Raw genomic sequence first — 25,994 nt, 5'->3', positions numbered from 1 at the left:
ACACAAAAGACAGAATTTGAGTACTCACTAGATAGGGAATAAACCCTTATGTATGGCAACAGCCATGAGCTGCTGTGGGCTGATTCAAACGGAGAAAGCCTTCCAGAGGCAATAGCTGTGACCTGCCTAAGGTGCCCAGACAGGGGAGCTTTTCCAGATGGCAATAGCTATGAGTTGACTTGGAAACAATTTTCACTTGGTTGATTGGCTCCAGATTGGGCTGTTGCCCCAAAAATCTCAGAGAAAGGCAATGACCCCAACCAAAAGGGAAGGAGGTCAGAACCTGAGAGGACTAACGGTTGGAGGATCTGGTGGGCCGTGGAAAAGGTGAGCATATAAGGGGGCTCATTAGCGGTACTGAACCCATTTCCAGGGGAGGCCAGTCCTCAAAAGTGAGAGTGCTTCAGATCCCACTTCTGACACCTGATATGTTAACCTACAAAACCAGAAACCAATTTGAGAGGGAAAATGTTTGAGATCAGAGAATTATAATTCAGGGAGCACAGATTCAGGTAGAAATCCAAATAGTGTCCTGTTAAGGAGTAGAAGGGTGTTTTAAAGGCAAAGAAGGAAGGTTGTATTACAAAGAATTTTAATTGGAGTTGGAGGCAGAGAGCTGATCTTGGCTATGAAATTTTACCCTTAAAATTTTGCACTCAATTTCAGGGAGCTTATGGGACTCCAGGAAATCCTATACCAAAGTGATTGTTTATTGGAATATGTTATTTGGCACATGTTTTTCTGTAAGGTGGCCATATCCAATCACCTCAACTGTTGTCTTTATATATTTAAGTTGTATTCATTATCAGCCCATTTTCAATAATACTCGCCTGTTATGGGTTGGTTGTATGACTCAATCAGTGAAAATGCTAAAAAACCAAGAGTTATAACGGAAGATAATATCACTGTTGTTGGAAAGACTTCTTAGTAAAAGCATTAAGATATGTTCCCAGGGTAGTGTTTCCACAATACCCTTTGAAGTACTTATTGAGTGTTACTTATACTATTATAAAACAAAATGGGAAATTAGAATTGTCATAATGGGTGCCGGCCCCGTGGCTGAGTGGTTAAGTTTGTGCACTCTGCTTCGGTGGTTCAGTTCAGATCCTGAGTATGGACATGACACCGCTCATTAGGCCATGCTGAGGCAGCATCCCATGTGCCACAACTAGAAGGACCCACAACTGCAAATACACAACTATGTACTGGAGTATTTGGGGAGAAAAAGCAGCGGAAAAAAAAAAGGATTGGCAACAGTTGTTAGCTCAGGTGTCAATCTTTAGGGGGAAAAAAAAAAGAATTGTCATAATGTATTGAGGAATACCTGAATATTTCCTAAATTGTGGTGTTGGCACAAACAAAGGAAATTACGGTAACAGAGGAAAAATGTTTGACTCAAACCATCCACCTGACGTGAGTGATATCTGTTCAAAAGATACACAAAATATAAATTTTTAGTATTGGAAATTTATTTTAGAACGAATTCTTATCTTCTATGTACAGTATTATGTTTTAATAGAAATTTTGTATTGAAATGAGCAAAAATGTGCTAGTGTAGTACTTGCTTTCTGGTCAGATTAAGATAACATTATGAGAAACAGTAGTTGTGCGATTTTAGAATTAACTCAGTATTTTGGTCGAGTGAAGTAAAAGTAAACACTTTATGGTGTCGTGTTTCATATTTGGGATTATTTTATCTTCTAAGGGTGTATGATTTTTAGAGGAAACTCTTGCCCATATGATTTCTTTTAAAAAAATAAAATTTTAGTCCTCGGGGCTGGCCCCGTGGCCGAGTGGTTAAGTTCACGTGCTCCGCTGCAGGCGGCCCAGTGTTTCGTTGCTTCGAATCCTGGGCGCGGACATGGCACTGCTCATCAAACCACGCTGAGGCAGCGTCCCACATGCCACAACTAGAAGGACCCACAACGATGAATATACAACTATGTACCGGGGGGCTTTGGGGAAAAAAAGGAAAAAATAAAATCTTTAAAAAAAAAAAATTTTAGTCCTTATGAATCAGATGTCCTGCTGGATTGTATTGTATATAATCCCGTCTATCTAAAATTTTATTAGCTAAAATGAAGAATGGTTAAAAATATTTTTTTTAAGAAGGCAGTATGGCCTGAATTGAATTCAGAGGCGCTTCTATGTGTTCATTTATTAGTTACTTAAATGTCTGTTACCTAGGTATCAAAGTGCCTTGTGTCTTCCAGTATATACAGGAATGGTTCTATGTGTTCATTTATTAGTTCCTTAAATGTCTGTTACCTAGGTATCAAAGTGCCTTGTGTCTTCCAGTATATACAGGAATGGTTCTATGTGTTCATTTATTAGTTCCTTAAATGTCTGTTACCTAGGTATCAAAGTGCCTTGTGTCTTCCAGTATATACAGGAATGGTTCTATGTGTTCATTTATTAGTTCCTTAAATGTCTGTTACCTAGGTATCAAAGTGCCTTGTGTCTTCCAGTATATACAGGAATGGTTCTATGTGTTCATTTATTAGTTCCTTAAATGTCTGTTACCTAGGTATCAAAGTGCCTTGTGTCTTCCAGTATATACAGGAATGGTTCTATGTGTTCATTTATTAGTTCCTTAAATGTCTGTTACCTAGGTATCAAAGTGCCTTGTGTCTTCCAGTATATACAGGAATGGTTCTATGTGTTCATTTATTAGTTCCTTAAATGTCTGTTACCTAGGTATCAAAGTGCCTTGTGTCTTCCAGTATATACAGGAATGGTTCTATGTGTTCATTTATTAGTTCCTTAAATGTCTGTTACCTAGGTATCAAAGTGCCTTGTGTCTTCCAGTATATACAGGAATGGTTCTATGTGTTCATTTATTAGTTCCTTAAATGTCTGTTACCTAGGTATCAAAGTGCCTTGTGTCTTCCAGTATATACAGGAATGGTTCTATGTGTTCATTTATTAGTTCCTTAAATGTCTGTTACCTAGGTATCAAAGTGCCTTGTGTCTTCCAGTATATACAGGAATGGTTCTATGTGTTCATTTATTAGTTCCTTAAATGTCTGTTACCTAGGTATCAAAGTGCCTTGTGTCTTCCAGTATATACAGGAATGGTTCTATGTGTTCATTTATTAGTTCCTTAAATGTCTGTTACCTAGGTATCAAAGTGCCTTGTGTCTTCCAGTATATACAGGAATGGTTCTATGTGTTCATTTATTAGTTCCTTAAATGTCTGTTACCTAGGTATCAAAGTGCCTTGTGTCTTCCAGTATATACAGGAATGGTTCTATGTGTTCATTTATTAGTTCCTTAAATGTCTGTTACCTAGGTATCAAAGTGCCTTGTGTCTTCCAGTATATACAGGAATGGTTCTATGTGTTCATTTATTAGTTCCTTAAATGTCTGTTACCTAGGTATCAAAGTGCCTTGTGTCTTCCAGTATATACAGGAATGGTTCTATGTGTTCATTTATTAGTTCCTTAAATGTCTGTTACCTAGGTATCAAAGTGCCTTGTGTCTTCCAGTATATACAGGAATGGTTCTATGTGTTCATTTATTAGTTCCTTAAATGTCTGTTACCTAGGTATCAAAGTGCCTTGTGTCTTCCAGTATATACAGGAATGGTTCTTAAGCTTTAGGACGCAGATCTTCCGAGAGTACTTATTAAAACATATTATTCAGAGCTTCAACCACAGAGATTCCGATTCATTAAGTCTAAAGTGGGGCCCAGAAATTGGCATTTCAAGCAAGCACCCTAGAGGATTCTGATTTAGATGGGGTTCATTTTGAGACACACTCTCCTAGACAAGATACAGTAGAGTAAGAAGTTTAAAAATTGTTCATTTTCAATTTCATGTTTACTTATCAGTTAGTATGTATCAGACACTTTTTTGGGGAAGCTTTATCAAAGCTTACATTAGTATTACAGGCTATTATTGTGTTGTGTGGATTAAAGACAGTTTTATAAAGTTAGGTAGCTACAGGTTGCTAGCAAGTGGTAGAAGCGGTAGTTGGAAAAAATTCAGTAGCAAAAGAAAGGCTGCAGTTTTTTAAGAATTGGGAAGAAAACTGTTAAAGTGTAGACTATAAATTTGATGTTTTACATTTCATCCTGTCCTAAGGCATTAACAATATTACAGTGAAATGTATATCTGTCTTCTCTATCCAATCAATATACAGTGTATCCAGTATCCATTATGTGACATATGTGATTATGAGTAATATGAATGGCTGATATATGTATGTGTATACACATATACATATAAGATCATCATATACATGTATGATATATATGATATATATACCAAACCCATATATTTTTCATTCCTACAGTCTACATGTAATATGGCCAGAACTCTCATTTGTTAGCATTAACAGTTACAAAATTTTATGTTAAATTAAAATTTGTTCATTTTGCATCTGTTATTAGTATTGCATATCTATAGCTGTCTGATTGGAAAGTGATTTCCCATAGCCTTACTCTCTTTTCTTGCTCCTTTTTCTCTTCAATCTGAAAAATTTTTGGATGTGCTTTGGTAGGCTGCCTTGCTTAATGCCTCTCAGAAATATACGACATATCGCTTTCATGGAAGCAGAGTGAGGAAAGTGACCTCATTTCCAAACAGGCTCAGCTCTCCTCCTTTATCTTACTTGATGCTTCAGGGTTTGATAGTGGTAGAGAGTTGATATTGGTGGCAGTGACAGGAATGACAGCAGTTTTTACCACTTGCTGGTGGAAGTACAAAGCTGTCATGCTTGAAAGCCATGGATACAGTTTATTGAGGTCTATAAACAATGTGTGAATGGAGGGGAGAGATACTTAGGGTTATTTCACATGCTATTTTATCATGAGCAAGAAGAGGTTTGCTGATCTCTTCTTCTCCTGCAAAAATGAATATTCTTTAAAAGAGTAATAGCTTTCGTATTAGTAATAAGCCGAATTTCTCATTTATTTTTACATCTCTATACCATTCTGTTCCAAACTTTGGTGAATTGTAATATTCTAATATTTATTCTACTTCTTATGATGCAATATATGTTATTATATTATTAATCTGTCCAGTCTACCAAACTTGGGTTTCTTTTCAGAAAAATTCCTTTCATTGTTTTGAATGCTTTTTAGAAAAAGTCTTTAGTTTCCTTCTGTGAACTCTAACCCACAATTCTGTGTTCTCTTTGTATTCCTCTAAGAGCTGAGCATCTCTGATTATTTTAGATCTTTTTCCTGCCCTCCCTATGTTTAATTACCTCCTTATTTTTCTCTTTTATAATATGATCTAAATCTTTTTTCCCTAACATTTATTATTAGTCATCTCATGTTTCACTTCTTCGAGTTCACTGCTGTCCCATGGGAGGCTTATATTCAGGAGTACATACAAATGTCCATCTGAACTGTGAAGAAAATAGGTGCCTAAAGTTTCCTTTAGTTTTTTTATTTCTCGTATTATTTAGTGGAAAAGAAGGAAAGAAATACATTATCTTGTGGTTTTCCCCTTGCTTCTTCCTTCCATTTAGAAAAGTAACTTTTTCAAAATTTGCCAAGTTACCTTTCTTACCTTTTTCAGTGATCTTGAAATGTAGCCTGAAGCTATTTACTTATAATAGAAAAAAGTTTAAGTATTTGTTATTTTATCGATATTATTTTTTAGAAATACTTCTGTATGTTTTTTAATTTTTAAAAACTATTTTTATGCAGCCATTAAAGAATGAAGGAGATATGTATATAATGATTTGGATGGATATTCATAATAACTTATTAGGAAAAAAAAGCAAAGGATGATATTTATATTTTTTACTTTATATACCTTGGCATTTTTCCATTAAGTGTTTATAATTTTTTGTAAGTAAAAAATTTACTGAAGAAGAAAATATATGTTCAGTGGACAACTGAATAAACCTGTATGCAAAATATAAAGTAGATAATTTAAAACATCAATTTGAAAGTTTCATTTTGAATTATTTTTAATAACTAGAACATTCTTGAATCATGTTATGTATTTTACTTAATTGAATTTTCTGCTTTGCCAGGAATTCTTTTTGTTTTTGCAATTGGTATCCACGTGCTTTGTACAAAGCATAATTAAAAAGTTCTTCCATCCTTGAGGGTAATCCTCATTTTTAGTTCTTCAGTCTCTTACCCCGGTTGTCTTTCTGGTCAGTGGACTCACCCTATTGATTCTGCCTTCACATTGCCTGTTATGTCTCTATGCTCCTTTGCAGACCTACTGCCAACATTTTTTGCCAAGCCTTTTATTACCTATCAAAGTGATGGCAACAGCTTCCCATATTCTGTGTCTTACCCAATCAACAGTTTGGTTTCTCAGCTTCCCATTGTCTGTGCCTTACCCAGTCAACTCTTTCTATGTATTGCTGTTTTATTATTATTATTTTTTTTTGTAGCTCGTTTCTCCTTGTATTATCCCCTGCTCAGATTTCTCTGCTGGCATTTATGGCCTTCTGTCTTTTGGCCCCAGTTTTTTACTTACCGGATCAGCTTCTCACTACTGTATTCCTTTTCTTCTAAAGACTACAATTTACTTTCCAGAATATGCTTCAGTAGCTTTCCTCAGCAATGCTTTTGTTTATATTGCTCTTAAATACAACATAATTCCTTTCTTCTTAAGTCTATTAAGAACTTTTTACTTTTTTTATAGCGTTTACCACATTCTGCCTTTTTCTTAATAGATATTGCCATACTTTTTAATACCTTGATTCCAGATTTCAAGCTCTGAGGGTAATGACTGTTCCCCATGAGTATCTGCCATATGAGTATCTGCCATAATGCTTTCTACATTGTAAGAATTCAAATGTTAATTGAATGCCAAAGCTTAATTAATGTAAAGTCAAAAGTTTCTTTAAATTTGGAAAGTAGTCTTGAAAGTACTATGTTGAATGAAGCCCTACTAAGCACCTGTTTCCTTATACTTTAAGTCTAATCTCAGTTAAATGAGGAGTTTGATTTTTAATGCCCAGAGAACTGAGATTCTGCTATAATTTTATTTGGGGGATAAAAAATAGACACATACTTGAAAATTGACTTGCTATAAGTGAGAAGTACAGAATTATGAGTGAATTATTTTGAAAGGGTAATTGTAAATAATGTAATTTTCATGGTAGGTTGAACATGTCGTCTGTTGCGTACTAGTTGGTAGAATCATAACTTCCTTAAATTAGCAAACAAAACAAAAGGTAAAATAACAGTTCCATAACTTGCTGAGTTCATCTTTGGTTAGTTTTTAAAATAATAGTTTTTATTTCTATAGTTTTGAAGATTTAACCCAGTTAACTCTGTAGAAATTGATAGCTACATCTGTGATTTGTGGCATATGGGTAGAAAAATAAAATTTTAAGAAGGATTTCATATTGAGTTTACTGTCTCTAGTACCTTTGCATATAAAATTTTCATTCTAACGTGAAAAATTGGCATTAATCCTTTTTTTGTAAAATTATTTGAAATAAAGTGAAAAATTTACATGTTATGGTGGGGGTCATCATGAGGAAAAAAAATATTTTACCTTTTCGTAGAACAAGCACTTAATAAAGAAAACTTGTCTGAGCTTCTCATTCTCTCGTTTAAGCTGAAGTCAGTAATTGCAAACATTTGTGACTTGTTTTTAAAAGCTGAACTTTTAACATAAATATTATTCTAGTTTACATATTATATACTATTTAACTTGTTAAAAAGCTGTTAGAAGTTCTCTAGGAATTTTCTTTGTTGCAAATCAGTGGGTGCATTTTTGTATGAAAGATCATTACAGGTAGGCAAAAATGTTTGTTAATTGTCTGTTCCAGTGTCAACTGTAGAAATAATAACAGTTTAGAGGGCAACATTATAATACTTGCCTTTTATTTCTTATTTTGCTAGATTTCTTATTACAGAGAAGAAGAGGACATGAAAACAGTTATAGGCAAATATATTAGAAAACTTTTTTAACTGAGTTCTTTGGCATGCTTTATAAACTTGAAGATTAAAAATATTTAAAACACAAAAGGTTTTCTCTTAATATGAAAACTCTAAAAATAGTCTAATTTTTATTAGGTTATAAAACTAAATATTAAAATTTTAATTCATGCTCAGGAGTTGAAGTAAAAATTAGTTTTTAAAAAAAATTTAATGAATATGTTAGGAGATATTTTGTGCCAAATATATTTATTGAATGAAAAATTTTTTAATATCTTTATGAAGTCTTAATTTCTCTTCAGGATTTCAAAGAATGTCTTACTTGCTTATGGCACATTTTGTCAGATTGAAGCATTCCTTTAATTCCATAAAAGAGTGGAAAGTAAGACAGAAGGAAACTGTGCCTTTGCCAAGATTTGATCTTATGTTAATATTGTTATCAGAAATAAACCAGTATTAAATTTGCCATGTAACCTCAGTGAATTCAAGCTATTGCGTGGTGCTCCTTTCCCCAAGGATTAGTGTATTCGGTAAACTAGATTGGATGAATCTCATTTATTTATGTAAAAGTGTTATATTATTGAATTATTAGACATAAAAATTTTTTTTACTTAAAAAGGAGTTGCTACTTGATTTAGTGAATATAGTATTAAAAAAAGAAAAAAATTGTCCAGCTAACCAATTATAAGGTAGTATTTGCCTACTTTAAATAACTTATTGCTATTTTTCTGAATCAGTGATAATTAGCACTCATTGATAGATTACTAGATTGTAACAATAGGAAAATATTTGGTATGAGATTCTCAAACGTGATATCTATAGTTAGGATTAGTAATTTCATAGTTTTTGAACATGAATTGAGGATTGGACACAAAATGCTTAAAGTTAAATTAAGTGGTGTAAAGTAATTGATAAGATTTATTGCCATTTTAATGATTTTCAGAGTGGAAGTAGAACTATGTTTTGAAACATTTGGAAGCTATTATGATAGTGCAGGAGCATTGTGCAAACTGTATTTCCCTAAAGTTGCTGTGCATTTTAGATATGTGTTTGGCTAGAAATAGTTGGCTTTGTTAAGCTTTTCTACAGTGATGTAAAGTCTTTATTTTCTTCCTTGTATTCAGATTTTAATAGTTAACTTCTGTTATACAAAAAGTCAAGCTTAAATAAAGTTAGCAAGTCAGTTTATTTTAATGCACTGGTTTGTACCAGTTTACAGTGTTAACCCAGAGCCTTTGGTTTAGACTCAAGCAAAGTGAGGAGGGAAGAAAGAGGCTGGTGCTTTAGTTCTCTTCCCTCCTTTTATTGTCAGTTCATTTGTATATTATAGGCAAAGTGCCCTTGATCTTAGAAAATCAATCTCTTTTTCATAATAAACTAGAATTTCAAAGTTGCCTTATCTTGGTGTGCATATACAGAGTTGTTTGTTCTTTTGGTTCCTGAATTTTAAAATCCTGATAAATCCTACAGTTTTCTACATTCAAAAAGGATAAAGATTCATACATAGTTCACTATTTCTGATGCATCAAATATTATAGCAATTAGACTATGCTAGAAAACGTAATATAGTGGTACAGAAAATCCTAGACTGTTTTGATTGTTTGGAGCCCGTAATTTTGGTTCCTGTCAAAATGCTATTCCAGTTGTCATCATATAAATATATCCATAGTTTGTGGCTTAGAAACAATACACTTTATAAAAAAATCAAAAGCAAGGATAACTGTGTCAGTTACATTTTAAAGTTATACACTGTTTTAAGGCTATGTATTTATTCTTTAGAAAATATGACTTACATGAATATCTTCTGATGGACATAATATTGACAAAATATACATATGATATTAACTTTAACAAACTGCCATGCAACAAATACATTAAGTAATGAAGAAATTGAATATATATGACCTAATCTAATCTTGACATTTACATTGAAAATTTACAACATAACCAATACTTAAAATGTTTTTTCTCATATTTGGCAGTAATTTTATTTTTTACAATTTAAATTTAAAACTTTTGAAGGTGAGTTTGGGTGAAACTTAGACCTTTTCCTAGTCTGTGACAACCTGAGGTACTAAACATTTTTCTCTTATTTCACTATCTTCAAAGGTAATTTTTCTGTTTCTTTTAGGATCTATCCAAGAGTTGTGTATTACAGCATTATTAGGCATTGGATCAGCTTCCACTATGGAAACAACTCGTTTTTTCATTTTACTTTTCAAGACCTTTTGAAATTTTTGTCTAGTGAATGCATATAATAGAGGGTGAAATATAGTTGTCCCATAACCCATGACTAGAAAACACAACCTTAATTTTACTAAGAGGTCACTTGGGCCTAAACATAAAATGGTGGTATTTAAAACAGAAATTGGTGTCCAGCAGAGAAGAAATGTAGAAATAATCAATAAAGACATTCTGAAGACTCTTTTTTGCCTTTCTCGTCGTTCACGGTGTCGTTTCACAGCTCGCCGGAGGGCAATTATTACAGAGACTGAAGTTCTTACGCCAAAGACTACGTTTCTCCCACCACTGCTTTGTGACATGTCTGTAGTCTCATGTTGCGTGGTTAGAGAAATTGTCTTTTTCTTTCTTGCTTTCTTCTTCTGCCCTGTTGAAAATCTTGTGCCTATTCGAATATTAAGAGCCTGAAGTATTTTGGAGTATGTGATTAACATTACTATGACAGTGAAAAAGAATATTGGGATCTGTACTAGCAGATGATAATACATTCCCAGTTCAGTGTAGTATTCATTTGTACTGACACACAAAAGTGTCTTGTTCTCCCATGTATTACCACTTTGAAGACTGAAAAAATTTACCTCAATAAAGGGAATGAGGAAAGAGAAAAATGAAAAAATCCAAATGGATATCATTAACATTACAGCTCTGCCCATTGTCAGAATTCGGTTTGCAGGTTTTACAGAGATGTCATATCTGTCCAAAGTGATAGCAAAGACGTTGATTGCTGTTGAGACACTTGCAAAAGATACACAGGCCTCATGGAAACAGCAGATGAGAGCAGTGTTACTCTCCAGTGAAAGCAGAAGGATAACTATAGTTAGAGGAATGCATCCCACACAAATTATTACATCAAGGACGTGAAGATTCATTGTAATAATGTTACTGACAGAGTTGATTAAGTTGGATTTCATGCAGTAAAGTACCAATACGGTGAGGTTGCTGCCAAGTCCCAACACAATTTCTAACATGAGAAATCCGGTGAGAGACACTTGAAAGCTTAATGGATATGATAGTGGTTGGTACATATTGGTGTTGATGTCATCAATGTCATCTCGCACTGTAATGTTAGATTCAGACTGCATGTTGATTTCCAGAATGGGAGAAAAACACATTCTTTTGGAGCAGTTGGTTTTTTCCCTAGAAAGTGAAATAGAATAAACTATTTGATATTTGGCAATTTAAATGACGTATAAAACATGTGTTCTTTGCAAAAATCTTTTAGTTGTGTACTTAGTTAATTTTTAAGTTTGTGAACTATTAATGGAAAATGTAGAATTAGAAAACATCAAGCTTGCATTGTTTTGATGTCAGAGGAAATTAGCTTCTCCCATTGAAGATAACTATATAGGCATTACTCCTATATAGTTCAGAATTATTTAATATACTAAAAAGGCTTTCTTCATCTGGCTTTTTCAAGCTTATTTTTTGAGATACAGTATATTTTTTGTATAGTAAAACTACCATGCAAAACTAATTTTAGCCCAATGTTTTAAGATTTCGTTTTAAATTGTTGTGAGTAGGTGGGAAATAAATGCTATTTTAATTTGTTCTAGCATAATTAGTGTAGGTGTAATTATTCCCCTGAGATTTCAAATGAACAGGACAGGGGATCATTTAGATTGATAAATAGCAGAGAGCATTAGTTTGTTTTAAATCATTTTGTCCATGTTCTTGATCAAATTCATATTTAGAAGTCAACAGTGTGCTTGGGGATATTTGGAGTTATTTCCCACAGAAGTAGACAAATGATAAATATTTCATATTTTGCAGTGAAAATGCTCAGTGAACTTTAAAATGAGCAAACTTATGTTATAAAAACTAGAAGAAAAAGACATTCTGTTAAAGTAATGGCTTGGTAAAAGAGCACTGATCACTCCTATGAATGATTTATTTTGTGACCACACCCTCTCATAGCTTATGGAAGGAGAAAATTGAAATTTAGTATCATTAAGAAATAGCCATTTTTGAAGTGATTTGAAATAATATATCAGTTTGTTTTATTTGATTAAACAATTTTTTGTAAAAAATGAAATTTTAGGGAAAAGGAGTATCTGAAGCCCATTTTCTGAGGAATCTTAAAGTTACACATTCCTTGTGAAACCTTTTGTATAAATCACCCAGTGTATATAAATCTGAGGAAAATTAAAAAAAAAAAAACTCTTACTAATTCATGCAAATCTATATTTTAATATAGAGAGGCTTAGAGTAATTTATAAAAATAATGTCTGATTTTCTGGGCTAAAATGTCAGTAATCAGTATATTCAGTTAAAATAAAAAAATCATACAACCAACTATATTTCACATTTCAAGTACAGCATTTTGACTGCAAAGTCATAATCAAACATAAATTATAAAAGCTAGTAATTTTCAGAGTTCATGTTAACCTATCACTTGATGTAATCTTTGACAAGTTTTAGAATACAATTTTATTTATGCATATTATTTTAAGGGTAATAGTTCAGAAACACAAATGATAACATTATTAATGTCTTTTGAACTTGGCATAAAATATTACTACAGGCATATACTCGAGTAAGTGAAGGTCTTATCTAAGATTGAAATCCTATAAAAATGCAAAATTTTCAATGTGCCAGATTTGCTGAACTGACAGATAAAACCTCAGGTCTTTATCACATCGGTTAGGTTTATAATTAAATAAAGCAGAAATGTCAAGTGAGACGATAATTAAGAAAAATGCCTCTCCTCTAGAGCTGGATCCTTTTCTTTCATAAGTGTTAAGCAGTGTGGGGGGGGCATGCATCTTCTGACCTACCTGTTTGCTGTGCCTTATGGGCCTTTTGGCTTACTCTAGTTTTTCACAAACTGATACATGATGTCATTGACAAATTTTGACATGAATTTTTACCTGACAACAGTGAAGTAGCTGTGTTTTATTTCATGTCCTGTAGGAATTCTTTCAATTTCTCTCCAATACTTCAACTGCATGAATTGTGAGATTTAGTTGGCTGATGGATTTCTAAAGACCAGTACAAAGTATTTGTGTTTGTTTTGCCTTAAAAAGTCACAACCGAGAGAAACTTCCGCAAATGATAGGAATCGTTTCCCTTTGAGGGAATAAATGATGGTGTCTCTTTATTTTCCAGAACATGTGAAAACAAAAAGGCAACATAAGGTTTCTAGCTTCTAAAATGTGTTTAGACATCCTTTTGTTACAAATGTAAGTCTGTTTCTATAGCAGTCCTCATTATTTTGAAATGATTTCTTGATCACATAACTTGCTTTATATTGTAAGTCCGGTTCACGTTCTTTTGATAAAAACCATCTGCTGTTTAATCTGGTTTGTTTTCATTAGAACAGGATACATAATTGGTCATAATACTCAGATGGAAAAATCCTTTAGTAATATCAATTGGTATGAATATCTGATTATTTAGTGCAGAAAATACTTGCTAAAGCTTCATTTAGCTTGCTGATACGTTTGGCATTCCCCTTTTGGCAGTCCTTGTTTCATTGTTTCTTCAAGAATCAGTAGCTCCACGATTCTGGTGTGTTAAAGTATCAACTCCCCCATTAGAAATGCTCACCATTTTGTATTCAGGCTTTTACAGTTATATTGTTCTTCTTTTTGTGGCTATTTTATATAGCATCTCTTAGGATGATTACTGTCGATGTGTTATATCCCAGTGGTAATGTAGACTGTATTCTCTGGTTTTAACTCCTTAGTGTCTTAAAATCATGTGTTACAAGAATATCCTGCAGTTTGTGGTTCAGACGGCTGGGGAGATGCTTGCTCAGATGCATTCTTCACATTGTCAGTTGTAAATACTGAATTAGCTGCTGTGGGCCCTTGTGAAAAAGAAAAAAATGGTTAAGAATAGGGTTCCTAATAATTTCCAATTAATCGAAAGTTACTTTTGTTTATTTTAACACCATGCACAGCAAGCAAACTGTACTATTAGAACCACAGCTTATGTATAAATTTAAGGGTTTCTTTAAATAAAATATTCTCTTTCCCAACAAAAATTGTAAATATTATGTTATTTGATAAAGAGTTAACATTACAAATAGAATCCTGAAAGAAAAGCTGCGTTTTTTAAACTAATTTCTGCTCTCATTTTAGAAGGTAGCCTGTATTTTCAGAGATTATGAGCAATTAGCATACACTAAACATAGTGTCATGCCCTCTTTAAATAAATTTAGCAATATTTCCTGCTGTAAAATATTGTAGCTTGCTTATTAGCACATGGTTTGAATTTCAGCTGATTAAAACAGATTCCATGATAAGATGTGAATTTCCATAGATGTTCATGTACTTGAAATGTAGAGGGTAATGCAAAATGTAACTGCAAATTAAGTAATTTTCAATGAACATGCACGGTAATAAACTTAACCTAAAATTGAGTAATAAATAATAGCTAAATTATAAACCTGGTTCTTTTAAGAAATATAAGCATTTTTTCAACACTTGAGAAAAACTGTGCTGATGACATTAAGAATATTTAGTATGTCCAAAGTGACTTAAAAGCTGATGTCTTCATAGTGAAGCCACAAAGAATATTCTTTGTATTTAACATCACAGCCTAAAAAATTAAATTTAAAGTATATCATGACTTAAAAGAAATAGATCTAAAAAACCCCACATGTTTAGCAATAGGTAGAATTAAGCAAATAAACTCTTAAAATTTAGGCTGAAATTTTTCAAAGTAATTTTACCCCACTATACAGGTTCAAAAGCATCTGTATACTATAATAAGGAACACATCTTACCTCCGCTAAAGATTTGATAAATTCTTGATGTAGTTGAAGCGTTTCCAGTTTTGATTGATTCATTTTGTTCACTTGTTAGTAGAGGACCGGGGGAAGAGGGTCATAAACATCTCTTCGGAAAAGACCTTAATGAAAATATGTGTCTGTACTGTGCCATTGTTTCAGCAGTCCTGCTAATGTATGGAACCTGGAGTGCTGCTTAGAGCCTGCTGCAGTCTCTCACTCTTCCTACTGGGCAATCAATAAGAATTTGAAAATACGTAATGAAAGTAATTTAACATACTGAAGGCTTCTTGTCTCCAGAGACAACGTTTAGATTCAGTCTTTCGAAAAAGGAACGGCACTGCTTTTCAGAGGAAAGTCTGTTCTGGGCAGCTTTTGCAGAATGACAGCCTACCTTGTGGCTTCTCTCCACTGCAGAGAGATGCAGTGCATTCACTAATTTTGATTGGTCAGTTGTATTGGGCTTAAACTGTGCTTCATATGTATAGCAGGGATTTTTTCCCCTCACTGTTTTATATAAGGGTGCTTTTTAAAAAGGCTATATTTATAAGCGGTTGTATGTTGCTCTTAAATAGAATAGGAGTACATTAGTCTTTTAAAAATGTGTTTTCTATTCTGGTTTGTTGTTCACTTATGCCAAACATTAAAAAATGCAGGGAGGTGGAGGGGGAGCAAGAAAAAATTACATAGTAAAAAGTATATATTCTTTTTAAAGCCTGGATAATTGCACTTGAGAATATTTTAGTTGTATATATGTTTTTGATTGAGAGTCTTTGTTCTACAAATAGAAAGCCACTGCATCTTTACTGTGAACCACATTGAATTTCAACTAGTTTGTTTGTATTCAAGTCATCTTCTCTGTGTATTCCAAATTGTCGTGAACAACTCAAGGTGTTAAACACTGTTAAAAGTGCAGGATTCATTCATTCAAAATATTAATCAGATTGATGTAAGGTGGTTATACCCTAAAATATTTTTTTAAAATTCCATTGCTATTAGCATAGTCTCAGTGTGTAAAGATTTAATCATATGCATTACGAGATTACTACTCAGTCTTCACCTTTGGTAACCTTTGTATTCAGTAGGTATATACTGACCATTTGCCATAATATTTTATTTAAACTGGCTATTTCTGTTTTTAACTTGGGCATTTTTAATGAAGTGCCTTCCCTAGGTATTATATGTAGCTATGTGCTCATGTTATTGGGTAAATATATTGGTAAAGGAAAAAGGAAGTTAGTTACATGTCTTCATAAGTTATAAAGCTAAATAATGTTTAGATATGCTGTTGAAAGAATGAAAACAATGGTATAAGTATTTAACTTAAAGTATTACTTTAAAATGAAATTTCTGTTAACTTACCTATAAATACTTATAAATTCTCAATATTGAGAATTTTTTAGACTTCAGTATATAAAGTGGCTGGATTCTATATCTGTTGACAAAATAGAAGACATTGCAAATGCCTGAATTACTAGCATATTGAGCATTACATATTTCCATTATTTTAGGAATATTGGTGATCTTCATTTTTTAAAATGTATGCTAAGTTTATAATTTGTAATTGGAACTATTCTTTTATAATTTTTAAAAGCAGTAAAATTTTTATAATTTTCTGCTGGTAGTGTTAAACTTCATGGGGGGCAGCTGAGTAGTATATGAGTTTTGAATTGCGTTTTTTCAAGTTGAGAGTAATGTGGTGGAAAATTTTGTTGTGAATTTCTAAAATGTTCTGCACAGCTTTGGGTTGCGAGGCTTTGGTGATGCTAAGAATTATAATGTTATGATACTTTTCATGCATTTTAAAAGTTTGAGCAGAGGATCTTGTTAGAATGCCAGCCATGTTGAAAGATAGCACTGGCGCACACACACATACACACACACACAGAGTGTTATTTTAAGCTTAAAACTAAAACCAGAGAAAAGATATTAGTGTCAATTGAAACTTGTGGTGGGAACAAGAAATTATTGACATAGTGAAGTACATACAGTGCTTTTCTGCCAGAGTTCAACTGTTTGCTTATATTTCTCTTCAAAATATCCCCATGAAGTAGAGGAAACGAAGGCACAGAGAAGTTTAATGACTTGAAAAAGTCCAGGAAAGTTAGTAGCAGAGCCAGGGTTAGAGCTCTGCAACCCGCCTCTACCTGTGGTTGGCCCCTCTCTCTTTGGAAAATTCTAAAGGTACTTGGGACTTAGAATTGAATGATTTGGGTTCAGTTAGTATTTATTAGTTATAGGACTTTTGGCAAGTCAAGCATACTCTGGGTCACATTATAGCTTTAATTCTTTTTGTGAAGTATGTTTCTGTGCTTTGTTTAACTCTCTGTGAAACAGTATTTCCAAGTTATTTTCAGATTATTCTGAAAAAACCAATGCTGGGATGTCTGTAAGAAATAATGACAGCAAACGCTCAGGTCTGGACCTTCCTCTTTATTCCCTGTGCAAATGACTTGTGGTTAAGGATACGTAAAATATTGCAAACAACAATTATTTTTTATTGCATACAATGCTTAATATAGTTTTCTTTTTAAAAACCACAGATTGGTTTAGTGATTACAAGGTTCTCTGATTTCTTAGCAGAATAATCCTAACTTCCTTTGTTTTTCACAAAGATGAAAATATCTAAACCACTGGATTGAGAAACAGATTATATTATTTTCATGCAAAAAAAATATCAAATTACATATTCCAGAATTCACCAAGATTCTTATTTCCATAGTAACAGATTTTCACACTTGAGCATTTAGTACATTTTGTATTCACATAGGATACTAATTTTGAAAAATGCTACAATTGGTGATTTAAAACCAAATTTTGTATGTTATAAAATAATTTTGTAGATTAATTAGTCAATAACCTAGGAAAGCAGTTTAACTTTTCTAATGATAACTAAGCAACAGATACGGATCTAACCCGCAAATATCTTTATCAAAATCTTTTTTCACAAGTTGTGGGTTTTTCTTTTTAGTTACAAATGTTTTGATTGCATAGGAATTTTAATTCCTAAAATTTCTGATATGGGAGCTTTGATTTTTAATTTTGTGCATCTGCTTTCTTAAGTGAGAGAGTACTGTTCACATTTACATTGTGCTGCTCATATCAGATCTTCTTCTCCCGTTTATGTCTAGTTCTGATGCTACATTTCTGATGATTGTGAGTTTGTAGGTGAAAAAAATTCAACTTTGTTAAATATTGGAATTAACCACGACTGAAAGTGCTTTGAAACTGTTTGCAAAGTAGATCTGCAAAAGCAATTTCTAATTGCTGAAAAATCACCTTTTAAATTGTGTTGCTTCAAGGGTGCTTCTTTAATGAATACTTAACATAGCTACCTCTCAACTCTTTCTGATACTGGAGCCAGAGGAAGAAAGGATATTTCGTTTTAAAGCCAATTCAGAAATTTCATTTGGCTTCTCAACTTTATATTTCTTTCACAACAAATGTTTTACCAGAAAAATAGAGATGGACCATCTGCTGAAACTTCCATCACTTGGGGGAGTAGCTAAGGTAGTACAGAGTCAACAACATTGGTGATTCATTATCTGTATAAGCAAATAATTGGAACTTGGTTATAATTGGATAAAGTACATACATCAGAATTATATACTATTAGCAGAAAAACTCCTCAAAGCATTCTTCCTCATCCTCTGCCTCACCTAAGTTGGGCGTTTAAAATTTTTTACTTTTATTTTTCACACTATGTATTTGGAAGTCGTTTGTCAGCATCATATATATTACATTATATATATATATATATAAAATATAATATATATATAATATTTCTTTCCGTTTTCTCATCCAAACCCAGATTTTGGACCCTGTGACTATTACTATTTTTAATGTTTGTTGTCCTACTGTTGGCATGTTGTCTTTGGGGCCTTGTCCAAATTATTACCATCCCTGCCGCCCAATGTTTTGGCTGTTTTGACTGCTTTATTTCCCTCTTTGTATCCTTAAAGATTATGGATTTGGTTAATATTTTCCTCTAATATTTCTATCAAAGAATTATGTCGTATTTGTACTTTTTTTCACAATCGTTTCTCTTTTTTCCTGTTGCTTCATTTTCTTTTCATAATTCTCCTATTGTAGGTTATTACACAGAATAAAATTGATTTCTGTGTCCTCAAATCAAGTCAATTGAAGAACTAGGTTGTATATTTAACAAAGCTGTGGTAAATCCTCTTTTCTGTGCTGTCATGAATTGTGTGTTCTGGTGGGAGATGTAGCTGAATGGCTGTCTATGAACTAGTAGTGTATTACTGAAACTAGTTAGACACATAATGGTTTTGTAAGAAGGCTGCCATTCTTTGTGTGTAGAGCCAGAGAATGGGAGAGTTCCACTATAGACTCAGTAATTTCCATGGTACTACTTGGAGCATCCATTTGGGAAAATGGATGCATTTTAAGAGTTTGTTAATAATAGTTAAAGGCTGTACTCACTGATGACTTTGTGCTAGTAAAATAAAGCAGTCTATCTCCAGTCACTGCTACCTTCTGGTCCCCATTTAGGGGTAGTACTGTCCACACAGAGTCCTGCTGTGCTTTTATCGATCTTGCAGAGGATTTATGGATCAATTTGGGGAAAATTTGACATCTTAACAATATTGAGTCTTCCAATTTATGGACATGGTGTCTCTCTCATTTTTAGGTCTTTGACTTATCAGTGTTTTGTAATATTTAACTTGTAGATCCTGCACGTGTTTTGTTAGATTTGTGCCTCATTATTTCATTATGTCATTGTTTTAGTGCTATTGATGTAGCATGTAATTTTTTAAAACAGAATTCCAATTGTTTATTTTTCACGTATAGAAATACAATTGTTTTTTGTGTATTGACCTCAAGTCCTACAGCTTTACTAAACTCATATATTAGTCCTGTGAATTTTTTTGTGAATTCCATGGTATTTTCTATATAGACGATTAGTGTTGTCTGCAAATGGAGACAGGTTACTTCTTGAAGTATGTGTGATTTTTACTTCTTCTCTTGCCTTCTTGTCCTGCCTAGGACCTCTGGTATTAGATTGTCAGGAGTGCGTTGTGAGAAGCAAGCTGCCACGGGACCTGAGCATCCTGAATGTCCTTGGGCATGCTGGGTATTGCTGGGTATGCCAGGGAGGCAAACACCGGACTGCTCTTTACCCAGTCCCTTTCTCTGGGTTATGTTTGAAGGTAGCAACCTTGAGGGATGCAATAATAACTCCCCAGACAAAGAGCAGACTTGCTTCTGCTTGCTATGAAAATAGTAAATTTTCCGAGCTCAGTGTTCCTTGGCCTTGACGCAAACCACTATATACAGAGTGTCCCCCAGGCCCCTCTGCCAGGGCGACTCGGAGGGGAGGGCGAACTGTCACTGACACGATCCTCATACTGCTTGCTCTGTCAAGAGTAATAAAGTCCTTTGCCTCTGACTCAGGCATCCTGTGACTTCTGCCAGCATCCGTAACAGAAACAGCCTAGCTTCGTAGCTTACAAGTAGGGTAAAATCCTAGACCTTGCACAGTTTTTGACAATTTTGGCAAAGGACGTAGTGTTGACAGAAACATGGCTTCATGCAAGAGAAAAGAAAATGGCCCTTATGGGCCAGTTTAGGGGATATGAGCTCCAGTAGCAAATGCTCTTGTTGAAGTGATGGGCTAGAAGATCCCCGAATGACTTACCTGTTAATTAGTTTTTAGAGGCTGAGCAGTGAGAGGTAGAATTAAATGAAGCTGTGCGAATGGTGATTTGCTTCTTGCTCACTCTCTAGGCTGGAGGAGGAAAGAATGTTATTACATCAATGAGGCAGCAAGCATCTGGGCCCGAGGCAAAAGGCAGTATGGCTGTAGCTGCTGAATCAAAGGCTCCCCAGAGCTGAAATAAAAGGTGTCGGCAACGAGGATACAGAGCTTTTTGTTTTGTTTTGTTTTTATTGAGGTAACATTGGTTTATAACATTATATAAATTTCAGGTATACATCATTATATTTCGACTCCTGGATGGACTTCACAGAAGCTTTGTGTAGGATGCAGAGCTTTGGGTAGACTGAATACATTCTAAGTTCATTTGTTGAGTCCAAGTAGGCAGACACTTGAAATTGAATATAAATGCAAAGTCTTGCTTATCGGTGCAGAGCTACTCTTTAGTGTGTGTGTTCAATTTCTTGGTCTGTGTTCCTGCAGGGAGGAAACTACTCAGATTCAAGAAAAGCTAAAGTGTGGGTGGAGCCTCTGGGCCTATTCAGTGTACTTTTCTGACTTCCTCTGGCAAATGTATATTTGGTATTGACGTTTTTTACGTGCTTATACTGTGAATGCTTCTAAGTTCACAGGAGATTCTTCCATTCATGGGCTGCCGCATGTCCCCTCCCTGGCTGATCTAGCATGATGTATCATCCCAGGAGGAAAGAACAGAAAACCAAAGCTTTAGTTAAAGGCTTCGTGGCTGTTAAAGTGCTCAGGCCATTTCTTAGTACAGCAGTGCCACCTGCCTGACCTAGCTACCAAGTGCACCTCTTTTGAAAAGGCCTGCTGCTAAGGTCTTGTTAAAATGAAACACCTGACCCATAGATGCCTTGGGACTCTCTGGCCCAATATCACCATTTTGGGGTAGGTTAAACTCAGACTCGATGGCTAACAAGGAAAGGCTTCATTGATCAAATGAAAATGGTTTGTCCAGGGGTGCAGCCAGCCTGGCCTTTGTGTCATCTTGGTTTTGCATGAAGAGGTGGAAGCAACCCCTTTCGGGGAAGACCTTGCCTCTCACTACACCACCTAAGCAAGCCACTGGCTTAGTGGGGCCCTCGAGTCACAGAAGTTCCTGTAAATCCCTGGACCTGGTTCACTGATGGTGCAGCCAAAGAAAAAGCTGTTGAACATCAGTGCCAGCTGTAGGAAACAGTGCATGTGACCACTCCACTCCATTCCCATAGCTCTGACCAGTACTCCCCTTGGTTAATGTTGTTATATTTTTACTGACCCTTGGGCCATTGCCAATAGACTAGGCTTCAGGTGTGCCACTTGGAAGATAGATTAAAAACATCTCTCTTTGGGGCTGCAAACTATGGAAACATTGTAGCTGCCAGTCAGAGAGTTTGGGTAGTCAAGCCTGTACTTCCCATATTGCTGCCTTTTCTGCCTGGATCCATTATTGTATTGGCTACAGCAACCTAACCACCATGATAGACTGGGCAGCCGCTGTGTCCGGGCTTTCAGGAAAGAGGACTTCCCCATGTCCCTCCCCTACTCCCGCGGGAGGACGAATTCCTTTTCCTCCCTTAGGGTATAGAGCTTTTTGCTGTTTCCTTCCCTGAGCTCTGGAGTGATAGGGTCCTTGCACTTCCCTCAGTGGTTTGAGCTCCCCCTCCCCCGTATTAGAGATAGGAGAAGGGGTTCAGGCTGGACTTCACGCCTTTCTGTCAGTGGCTGCTCTTCTCCTCTCCGAAGCCTGCACCGTGAGCGATACTTTCTGAGGCCCCTCAGTCTGCGCCCAGTCTTTGTGCGTGTGCACCGTGTCATTTTTTGTGCGCGCCTGATGAGGTCTGTGAAGAAGAGCCTGTGAATGGGTGTGCCTTCCCTTTGTGTTTGTGGCCTCCATGGGTTGTGTGTTTTCTTGCTAGCACACACTCAGCCTTTAGCAATTCATTAACAGTTTAGCGGAATTGTTCTTGCTGGGATTGAGTACTGTCTTCCCGTGGTGCTCAAGTCCTCCATGTCCTTCAAGACACTGGCCTTTCCTTAGAGTTTGGGTTGGTTGGTGGCCCTGTAACCTCAGCTCTCCTGGCAGCTATTTACCATGGTAATAGATTAATTTCATGACCCCACTTGTTCATGGTGGATTACCCTTTTAGATATTGCCTGATTTTATTTGCAATTATTTTGGTAAAGTCTTCTGCTTATATGTTTGTGAGGGATATTGGTCTGTCATTTTCTTTTATTATGTTTTTGTCGGGATTTGGGATCAGGATAATGTTAGATTCGTAAAGTAAGTTGAAAATGTTTTATCTTCCTCTAGTTTAAAAAAGTTTGTGTAAAATCCATACTAGTCCTTCCTTAAATGTTTGATAGAATTCAATAGAGGAGACATTTGAGCCAGGAGGTGTTAGGTTGTTTAAAGGTTTTAATTATAAATTCAAATAATTTAATAGACAGTAGATTCAGATTTTCTATTTTTCCTGCATCTGTTTTGGTGATACATATCTCTCAAATAATTTGGTTATATGACTGAAATTACCAAATTTATTGGCATCAATTCGTTTTTAACATTTCCTTGTTATATTTTATTATCGGTAAGATAGGTATTGGTATCTTCTCTTTCATTACTGATTTTGGAAATTTGTGTCTTCTTTTTTTCTTGGTCAGTTTGCCTAGAAGTTTATCAGATTTACTAATCTTTTCAAATAACCAGCTTTTGGTTTCATCGTTCTTCGTGAGCAATGTTCTTATTTGTCTTTTTCTGTTATGCTGATTTATGCTCTTACCATTAGTATTCCTTTCTTCTACTACTTGGGTGAAAGTTTCTTTAATAGATTTTAATCTTTTTTTCCCCCTGATATGTGCTTAGTATGGCTTTACCTACATCCCATAAATTTGATTGCTTTATTTTATATCACTCAGTTCAGTATGTTCTTTAATTTCCCTTATATTTATTTGCCAACACATGGGTTATTTATAAGTATGTTTTTCAATTTCCAAATATTTGGCAATTTTTTTCAAATTTTTCTGTTATTGATTTCAAATTTAGTTTCATTATAGTCAGAGAATATACTTTGTACAATTTCAGTTTTTAAACATTTGTTTAGGCTTGTTTAATAGGCCAGAATATGGTCTATCTTGGTGAATGTTCCGTGTACTCTTGAAAATAATGTGTTTCTCTCCTATTGTTAGGTATAGTGTTCTATAAATGTCACGTAGGTCAAGCTAGTTGATAGTATTGTTCAAATTTTCTCTCACCTTACTGTTCCTCTGTTTAGTTGTTCCATTAGTTTTTTTGCTGAAGGTAACTTTTTTCTGAAAGAGAAGTTGTGAAGTTCTCAGTTGTAATTCTGGATTTGTCTATTTCCCTTTTCACTTCTTCCAGTTTTTGCATCATGTGTTTTTATTGGGTGCATGTACATTTAAGAGTGTCATGAAATATGTCTTTATCCCTAATAATACTCCTTGCTCTGATGTCTGCTTTGTCTGATATCAATATAGCTACTCCGGGTTTGTTTTAATATGGTTTATATCATATATATTTTCTCAATCTTGTACTTTTAACTCTTCTGTGTCTTTATTTTTAAGGTCTGTTTTCTGTAAATAGTAATAGTTTGTTTTTCCTTTTTTTCCATTGTGATTTTTGTCTTTTAACTGGAGTGCAGCGCATTTACATTTAGTATATTTTTTTATATGGTTAGGCTTAAGTCTTCCACTTGGCATTTGTTTTGTTTGTTCCATCTGTTCTTTGTTCATTTTTTCTTCCTTTTTTACCTTCTTTTGGGTAAATTTTTATTGTCCCATTTTTGCTATTTCAAACTATTCTTAGTAATGAATAAATAAAATTTAATAATCTATTGACTTACTAGGTGTATCTTTTAATTTTCTTATTTTAGTCGTTGTTTTAGGTATATGATATATGTGTTTAACTTATCATGGTCTACTTACAAGTAGTAGATCACATCATATATAATGTTAAGACTTTACTGTAATATCACTTCCTTTGGCCTTCATTCATCTTTTATGCTGTTTTTTCCCCAAAAAGTTTACTTCTCCTTATGTTATAAACTTTATAATGCAGCATTACTGTTTTAGTTTTAAACAGCCACTGGTCTTTTAAATAAGTTTTAAAGATAAAAATGTTTTATATTTATGCATATATTTATAATTTCTGACACTTCATTTCTTTTTGGACATCAGACATTCTGGCACTATTTTCCTTCAATCTGAAGAACTTACTGTGACTTTTTTTGTAGTACAAGCTTGCTGGCAACAAATTCTTTCTGCTTTTGTCAAAAATATGTTCCTTGTCTCTCTATTTTTCACTTATTTTCACTTGCTATAGAGAACTGTATTGATTTTTTTTTCTTTTATCATTTAAAAAATATTTTGTTCTTTTTCTGGCATGCATAGTGTCTGACAAGACATCTTTGATCATTCTTATCTTTATTCCTTTCTATGTAATGTGTCTTTTTTTCCTCTGGCCTCTTTTAAGGTTTTCTTTCATTGTTTCCGTAGTTTCATTATGATGTGTTTTGGTGTGGTTTCTTTGTGTTTACCTTTCTTTCTTGCTTGGGATTCACTTAAATATTTTTTCTGTCTCACATGTTTCCTCCTCTTCTGAGACTATGATAGCATGTATTTTATACTCTTGGCATTGTCGTTCATATCATTGAGACTCTCTTCGTTTGTTTTTTGTAGCTTTGGTTTGAATAGTTTGCTCTGGTTTCAGGTTCATCGATCTTTTCTTTTGTAGTGTCTGATGTGTTGAGCCCTTCCAGTGAATTTTTCGGTTAAAATACCGTGTTTTTCAGCTCTAGAAGTTTTATTTCATCAATTGTTTTTGTGTGTGTGTGAGGAAGATTCGCTCTGAGCTCACGTCTGTTGCCAATCTTCCACTTTCTTTTTGCTTGAGAAAGATTAGCCCTGAGCTAGCATCTGTGCTAATCTTCCTCTATTTTATGTGTGGGTCACCTCCATAGCATGGCTTGACCAGTGCTGTACATCTGCACCTGACATCTGAACCCACAAACTCAGGCCGCCGAAGTGGAGCATGCCAGACTTAACCACTTTGATCAATTGATCAATTTTTATGGTTTCAGTTTCTCTCTTCATTGTACTCATGTTTTTCTTTAAATCTATGGATATAGTTATAAGAGGTATTTTAAGATCTTTGTCTCTTAATTCCATCATCATTTTGCACATTTGTATTTCTAGTAATTTTTGCTTGGATACGGGCCATTGTGTTTGAACACTGTTAAAGGATTTTGTTGTATTCCTTTAATGAATGTTGCGCTTTGTCAGGCAGTCAGGTTACTTGTGGATCAACTTGATCCTTTTGAGGTTTGTTTTTTCAGCTATATTCAGGCAGCTTTAAAGGAACCTTTACTGGAAGACTGGTTTATCCCTGCCATTAAGGTGTAATTCTTCATAAATCTATACAGAATGCTCCTGTGTTCGATGATATCTCTTCATTTTGCCTTTTC

At 34.4% G+C, this 25,994-nt stretch overlaps 2 protein-coding genes across 9 annotated transcripts in view; one reads left to right on the top strand and one right to left on the bottom strand.

Annotated features, from left to right (window-relative positions):
• The window catches only part of COG5 (component of oligomeric golgi complex 5), a 345,803-nt gene that overhangs the window by 81,745 nt on the left and 238,064 nt on the right, over positions 1 to 25,994 (top strand). The window lies entirely within an intron of this gene.
• Positions 7,794 to 15,303, bottom strand: GPR22 (G protein-coupled receptor 22). 2 transcript variants are annotated; one of them, XM_070265443.1, is made up of 3 exons: positions 14,835 to 15,303; positions 12,880 to 13,913; positions 7,794 to 11,242 (listed from the first exon to the last, which is right to left on the bottom strand). In XM_070265443.1, exon 3 carries the CDS (start codon positions 11,215 to 11,217, stop codon positions 9,916 to 9,918), a length of 1,302 nt encoding a protein of 433 aa, XP_070121544.1. In that variant the 5' UTR covers positions 11,218 to 11,242; positions 12,880 to 13,913; positions 14,835 to 15,303; the 3' UTR covers positions 7,794 to 9,915. The 2 variants fall into 2 exon arrangements, with proteins under 2 accessions (XP_070121544.1, XP_014594404.2); XM_014738918.3 differs by having other exon boundaries at positions 12,973 to 13,913.

Source organism: Equus caballus, chromosome 4, assembly GCF_041296265.1.
Source record: "Equus caballus isolate H_3958 breed thoroughbred chromosome 4, TB-T2T, whole genome shotgun sequence".
Lineage (NCBI taxonomy): Eukaryota > Metazoa > Chordata > Mammalia > Perissodactyla > Equidae > Equus > Equus caballus.
Note: the sequence above shows the minus strand (reverse complement) of the source record. Positions and strands in the feature narration are given on the sequence as shown.